This window comes from Zingiber officinale, chromosome 4B (assembly GCF_018446385.1).
Source record: "Zingiber officinale cultivar Zhangliang chromosome 4B, Zo_v1.1, whole genome shotgun sequence".
In the NCBI taxonomy this organism is placed as follows: domain Eukaryota; kingdom Viridiplantae; phylum Streptophyta; class Magnoliopsida; order Zingiberales; family Zingiberaceae; genus Zingiber; species Zingiber officinale.
In genome coordinates this window covers 97,687,807-97,694,914 of record NC_055993.1, presented here as the reverse complement: position 1 = coordinate 97,694,914, position 7,108 = coordinate 97,687,807, and the positions used below count along the sequence as shown (strand labels likewise).

Sequence of the window (7,108 nt, the reverse complement as noted above, 5' to 3'; positions counted from 1 at the left end):
TCTTGTTTCAGAAATGAGGGGAAAAAAGTTTCTTTTGATGAATATTGCTAAAAAAATCTTGGTTTTACTTATTTCTCTTGAATCCTAAATCAGTAAATGTGTGATAACTAATAGATGTTGCTATTCTTTCTCTCCATTATATAGTCCTTTGACTAATATTTGTCAATTTTCCATAGTTTTTCACTTTTAGATCTTTCAAGCATCTAGTGACAAGTGCAGATTGGTTAGCACTGAGAGTGTTCTCTTTTGTTTATGAAAGATTGCATATATCAAGAGAACTAATGGTCTAACAACATATCTTCAATTATTTGCTCACAAAATATTACTTATTACCTCTTCCTGGAAGACATCCACCATCTACTCCAATTCAGTGTAATGATTCTCTCGATGACAGGTGCTTTTTGCCATCATATTTTATGAGGATTAGTTTAAAGACAAATTAATTGTTTTTAGGTAGTAATCAACAATTGATGAATTCCCCTAGGATTAATAAAAGGGTATCATGCAATGAGTAAAAGGATCATGATTCCACACCATAATATCTGGTCTGCTATTCCTAATATTTGCAATGAGCAAAAGGATTATGAATTTTGGAGAGAGGAATGATCCTCCACACAAAGGAGAGAAGGTAATTGGTAAATAATGATATTATTCACTTTAATAAATCTATCTAGTTTCCATGCTTTAGTCTTGTTTCTCTGGTTGAGTAGGAAGTTCCAGAAGGTGCTCCTTACTATTTAGTTGGTCAGGCATTCGTCATAAGTGGCACACTTGACAGGTAATCTAGTATCATTGCAAAAAATTTATATCTAATATGACACTGTAAGTTGTATCTCTTGGCATATTTGTTTGTTTTGGATTAAGATCCTATCTAGAAATATTGTGGAGTCATAGGATCTTAAGATCCCAATGCTTAACAAAATATTTATTGGAAAATTATATTTGGTACTTGTGATTTTATCATATGGATTATCTTTCAATATCTAGTCTTGTTAGCCAAAATTTATGGCTAAGGATGACTAATATTATTCATGTAGGAGATATATGAACAATGCATTATAACTAGTAGGGGTTGCATTTTTATATGGTACTCCTCTAAGATGGATGATGATTACAAAAGTTAGTAACGCTTCTTATACTCTGAAGTTAAAATTGGTTATCATATATAAAAAAATTTCTTAGGTGACATGGTACGAAATGATCTACTCTGAAGTTAGCAATACTGTAATTATATAATTGATTAAGTGGAGGCTTTCAAGACTTAGATCTTAAGTAGGATTGGTGAATGAGCATAGGGTTGGATCATAGTGATCATGAGATCTCTACTCAATTTAGTTCCTACTTTGTATCCAGATTTGTTTGGACCATTTTGGGCTAGAGCATAAGAAATTCATGAGACAAATTGTGATTAACAACCATGCCTGAATTATATTATTCTTGTTCCAATTTTTTTATTCCTGTTCATGGATGTATTTTTTAACATGGATGTATTATTCATGGATGTATTTTCTTTTATCTATATTAGTATTTTAGGTTTTGGAAGCTTGCCTTACCAATTCCTATTTCCATTGCAGTGACTTTCCTTATATGCAACTCAGTGGCATCATCTCCCTGAGCATTGGCCGGATTCGGAGGCTTCAAAGATTGTAAGCACATTTTTCTTTTAGCTCCTTTTTTTTTCCTACTAGAACACCTTCGAATGCATGGTGTTTCTGACCAAAAAAAATAATAATAAACATGAAACGATGTAATATGAAATATGAAATCCCAAACAAGGAGACTGTGAACCACCATTTGGTAGATCACCATATTAATTTTTAAACTGTTCTATTCAATATACTCTTTCTTAATTACATTTCTCTTGCTAGTGTTTGATCTAGATTTGAGATAGTACTAAAGATGAAATTTCTAATCTTAAGTAGCTATAGTGATGGAATTCTTTCAAGGATGAAATTATCATTGTGGAAGGGCTTTGCACCAAAACCGCTTGCATGGTCCTATTCCATAAAGAACTGCACTAAGCTAACAACATTATATGTGTTTTCTTCTATTCATATATTTTTTTTATCGATTATAGTTATTGGCAATGAGAATTTACTATATATTGTTGCATGAAGTTGTCACATTACTTATTTTTCAAGGTATCTGAGAGCTAATTACCTTCAAGGGAACATTCCACCTGAGATTGGAGAACTTGTGCACCTTACCATCTTGTAGTTTTTACATTCCCTTGTTTTCCTTTGTTATATAGTTGTTTCTTTAATCAATTTTATTGAGCTTGATGTAAAAAAATATAGGGACTTGTCAAGCAATTTGCTCAGGGGCACAATTCCTCCATCTATTGGCTCTCTGAACCAATTACGATTTCTGTGAGTCTTCATGTGATTATTGGTAGCCAGACAGTTTGTTGTTGCAGAGTTAACTGCTTGACTATGATTTTTTTAACAACTGTAGGAATTTATCAACAAATTTCTTGTCTGGTGAGGTTCCAACCGTTGGAATCGTTGTAACTTTCCAAAGCTCTTCATGAGTAACTCTTCTATTCTCTCTGATGCTTCATTGGCTTGCTCCATTAATTGTTACATGTAATCCAATTGTTTTCTACTTGGGCAACTGAAGTTTTTTTTCCCATTACACAAGCGTTCTCTTCTATCTTTTTATTTGACATATAGTGCATAACTAGCGTTCTGGGTGAAAATATCTTATTAGTTCAGCTTAGTGTTAGAATGTGTTATGTTAGCACTTTACATTTGACCTTTCAGTGTTTGTTGGATAAGTTTTATGGCATTGCCAACCTTAAAGTGTCATGCTTTGATTTGAATATGCCACTGGGCTAAATTGAACTCAATGAAGAACCATATGATTTATATGATTGAGATCGTTGCAAATTGCCAAATAGCTGTGGATGTTATGCAATTTCATTTCCTTTTATACCAGCTGATAATTTCCAATAACATGCTACACAAATAAGACAACAGTAGTGCAAAGCTTAATTGTATCATCAATCCGTATGTGTTTCAGCAGGTTAAGATAATTCTTATTCGCTTACATGTATATTTTATCTTTTAATGTCTTTATAATTTGTTTATTTTTATCAGCTCCTACAGCTTAATTCTACATATTTGATTGCCAAGGGAAATTTGTATACTCGGTCACGTGAAGATGCAGCCAGTAAGTTGCTGGAAAAGGCTTTAAAGATTCCGTTGGGAAGAGGATTTTAGCTGGCATATTTTGGATTTCGATTACACAACTATTATTTTCTCATTTTGATGTGTGTAGTTAATTTTTGAAATTTGAAGATAACATTTTCATGGATTGAATGTAGTAAATATTTACTTTTGTATTGGTGATTTCTTTATATTAAATAAAGATTGGTTGTTTGTTATTATCATGTTACAACATGAATATTAAATACAACAATCAGAAACGTTGTAAAAAGTACGTAACTACAATGAATTTTTTTTTGTGAAAAGTGATAAAAGACAACGGCTTTATCCGTTGTAAAACATATTAAAATTATATACCACAACGATTTATATCTGTTGTAAAAAGAGTCTACCACAACGGTTTATATCTGTTGTTGAAATTATCTATCACAACGGTTTTAAAACATCGTCGTATCCTTCGTAAATAAATTTTGAGCATATAAACAACAACGGATAAAAACCGTTGTCGAATGTCTACAAAGACAACGGATTCAAAACCGTTGTCGTAGGGCAATACATTTTACAACACTCTTAGTTACAACGGTTTTTTGACCCTACGACAATGGATAATATCCGTTGTCGTTTGCAGTTTTTGTTGTAGTGCTTTTCTTTTATGTTAATTAAATTTTGTTCAACTAACCTGTGTTGTCTTTGCTAACTTCGAGAAGTAAAAAAAGTTTTTAATCTCTTATTTCGGGGTAATTCACCCCATCTTGCCGGCGGCACTAAGACCAACAAAATTTGAGGCCAAGATTTGGCGGTTATGGTTTCACACATAACAAACGTAGGTTTTTAAATTTTGCACGCGTGACCACTGATAGAGCCTGATTCCGAGCCTTGAGTCAAAAGTTATGCCCTTTTGAAATTTCACACATAACTAACGTAGGTTTTTTCCTAGTAAATCTGATGAGTTTCCCTTGTTTTTGGCATTCTGCCTTCTTGAGTTCTCTTCCAATCTCTCCTCTCGTTAGCATGTAGGTTAATCACAATCTTACTTGGTGTCATAAAATATTCGGGATCACTCTTAACCTATTAGGATTTCTCACTTATCTGTCAAGTATCTAATCAATATTGATTTGCTTCTCAATTTCTTATCAACTCATTTTTAAACATCTAATTCATCTTGACTTGCTTGGATACTTTCATTAACTTGGTCAATTTTAACCAAATGACTGGACCAACCTAGACCAGATTATATTAAATATATTGATAAAAAAAATCAGAACTATGGAGGTCAATTGTACTAATATTTTCCCCACAATTGAACAAGTTTTGTGTATTCTTTGACAAAGAGGATGAGAAATTATCCTATAGATTAGATCGTTGTGTGAAAGGAAGTCCTGAAGTAATGGTAAAGTTATTGTACTTTGAGATTATAAATTTGAGTATATAACTTCTGGTAAAATGTTAGATAAAATTATATATAATATATTTAATATGATCTAACTTTTCTTCGGGATCCATATTGAAAAAAGTTTTATACATCCGACTCTCCTTAGATGGTAAGTCAAGATGATTTCTTTTATAAATTTAGAGATGATAAATGATTATTTTGTTGGTTATTTCAAATAAAAGTTAATAAAATAATAAAATAGTTGGAGTGGTCCATAATCTCCGCTCTCTTTTAAGCTCAATGTTGTGGAAACATGGTAGCTTATTTTCAACTAATTCAGCGTATCACATGCATTTTAGGAGGTCCCTAAACATTATCTCTCCATAAATATGCACCATTATATTGAATGAGAAAAGATTTGGAAACATCAAAATTATGAAATCAAACACAATTTAATAGAACGTAAAAGTGTGAATAGCCATGGCCGGAGGTACATGCATTATTAAATTTAATTTCGTTCCGCTTTTGGATTTGAATATATGTCTTTAACTATATTAAACATGTTTAAATCGATTTAATATTTTTTACATGTTTATTTCAACTCGATTAACCCTGTCAAATGAGGCCCACCAGCAAACTGTTCATTGAATAGATCTTTCGACTACCATCGCCCCCGTACGCTTGATAATATTATAAACACAGAGCATTCTTGTTTCAAAGGCCAGATCATAGAGCAGAGTAACTTGTTTCTACTGCCATGGCATCCTCCTCCCTCACCTTCACCGTTCGCCGGCGAGAGGCCGTTCTGGTGGCTCCTGCAGAGGCCACCCCTCGCGAGTTCAAGCGCCTCTCCGACGTGGACGACCAGGATGGGCTGCGCTTCCACGTTCCGGTCATCCAATTCTACCGCGACAACCCTTCCATGGCAGGACAAGACCCCTGCAAGGTGATCCGGGAAGCCTTGGCCAGGGCTCTCGTCTTCTATTACCCCTTCGCCGGCCGGATCAGGGAGACGGAGGGAAGGAAGCTGGTGGTGGAGTGCACCGGCGAGGGCGTGCTGTTCATCGAGGCCGACTCTGACGTCCGTCTCGATCAGTTCGGCGACGCCCTGCAGCCGCCGTTCCCCGGTCTGGAGGAGCTCATCTGGAACGTCCCTGGATCGGATGGCGTTCTCCATTGCCCGTTGCTGTTGATTCAGGTGACGCGGTTGCTGTGCGGCGGCTTCGTCTTCGCGCTCCGCTTCAACCACGCCATGGCTGACGCTTCTGGCCTCGTCCAGTTCATGAACGCCGTGGCGGAGCTGGCTCGAGGGGCAGCCGCCCCTTCCTTGTCTCCGGTCTGGTCGCGTGAGGTATTGGAGGCGCGACGCCCTCCCCGAGTCACCTGCGTCCACCGCGAGTACGAAGACGTCCCTGGCACCATCCTCCCATTCGACGACATGGTACACCGTTCCTTCTTCTTCGGCAAGGCCGAGCTGGCCGCCCTCCGGCGCCGCGTGCCGGAGCACCTCCGGAACAGCTCCACCTTCGAGATCCTCACCGCCTTCCTTTGGAAGTGCCGCACCGTCGCCATCGGAGCCAACGCCGAGGAGGAGGTCCGGATCATCTGCGTCGTGAACGCCCGCGGCAAATCCGGCTTGGGCCTCCCAGCGGGGTACTACGGGAACGCCTTCGCCTTGCCGGCTGCGGTGTCCACGGCTGGAAAGCTGTCCAGCAACCCCATCGGGTACGCGCTGGACCTGGTGAAGAAAGCCAAGTCGGCGGTGAACGACGAGTACATGAGGTCGCTGGCGGACCTGATGGCGCTGCGCGGAAGGCCGCACTTCACAGTGGTGCGGACGTACCTGGTCTCCAACATGACTCGGGCGAGGTTCGGGGACGTTGATTTCGGGTGGGGGAAGGCGGCGTACGGAGGCCCAGCGAAGGGTGGAGTCGGAGCCATTCCCGGAGTGGGAAGCTTCTACGCACCTTTGAAAAACAGCAAGGGGGAGGAGGGGATCGTCGTCCCAGTGTGTTTACTGGCCCCTGCCATGGACAAGTTCACACAAGAAATGCATAACCTGATGGAGGAGGACGATGGCAAGGACGCAAAGCAGCAACAACCACAGGGCGCCAATAATGTCTCTAAACTTTGATCTCCATATTAAATGATATTGCATAGGGTACAACTGCATAAGAAAATGAAGAATTACAATTATTCTTATATTGCGCGCATAGTCAAAATTTGATAAATGAAGAATTGCTTGGGAAGCTGATGCGGAAAAAAAATAATTTTAATCTTTTTATTTTGTTTGTGAAGGCATTTTCATCTTTAAAATGTTAAGTGTTGAATGTATTTAAACACGTGATTAGTTATTTTAGGATTTTTTTAAAATTTTTTATTTAATAATAATTTCTGGCTATATCATTTCTATCTAAATATGGAATTTGGCTGAATATCTCTTGACATTGAATTAGTAGGGTTTAGAAGATTTTTCATGATATTCTTGTGTGAATCAACAGAATTGATAGTTATCGCTACGTTAGTTGGTATTAGAGTGAATCAATGGATTCAATAGTTTTCTGATGCA

General features: G+C 37.9%; 1 protein-coding gene across 1 annotated transcript; it reads left to right on the top strand.

Annotated features, from left to right (window-relative positions):
* The first annotated feature begins 5,287 nt into the window (after nt 1–5,287).
* Nucleotides 5,288–6,695, top strand: LOC121977758 (benzyl alcohol O-benzoyltransferase-like). Its single transcript, XM_042530189.1, has one exon. The coding sequence runs from the start codon at nt 5,297–5,299 to the stop codon at nt 6,671–6,673; it is 1,377 nt and encodes a 458-aa protein (XP_042386123.1). The 5' UTR covers nt 5,288–5,296; the 3' UTR covers nt 6,674–6,695.
* Nucleotides 6,696–7,108: the final 413 nt, after the last annotated feature.

Excerpts from the sequence above, each read along its gene's own strand:
- LOC121977758 (XM_042530189.1), top strand. The coding sequence starts at position 5,297 with ATGGCATCCTCCTCCCTCACCTTCACCGTTCGCCGGCGAGAGGCCGTT.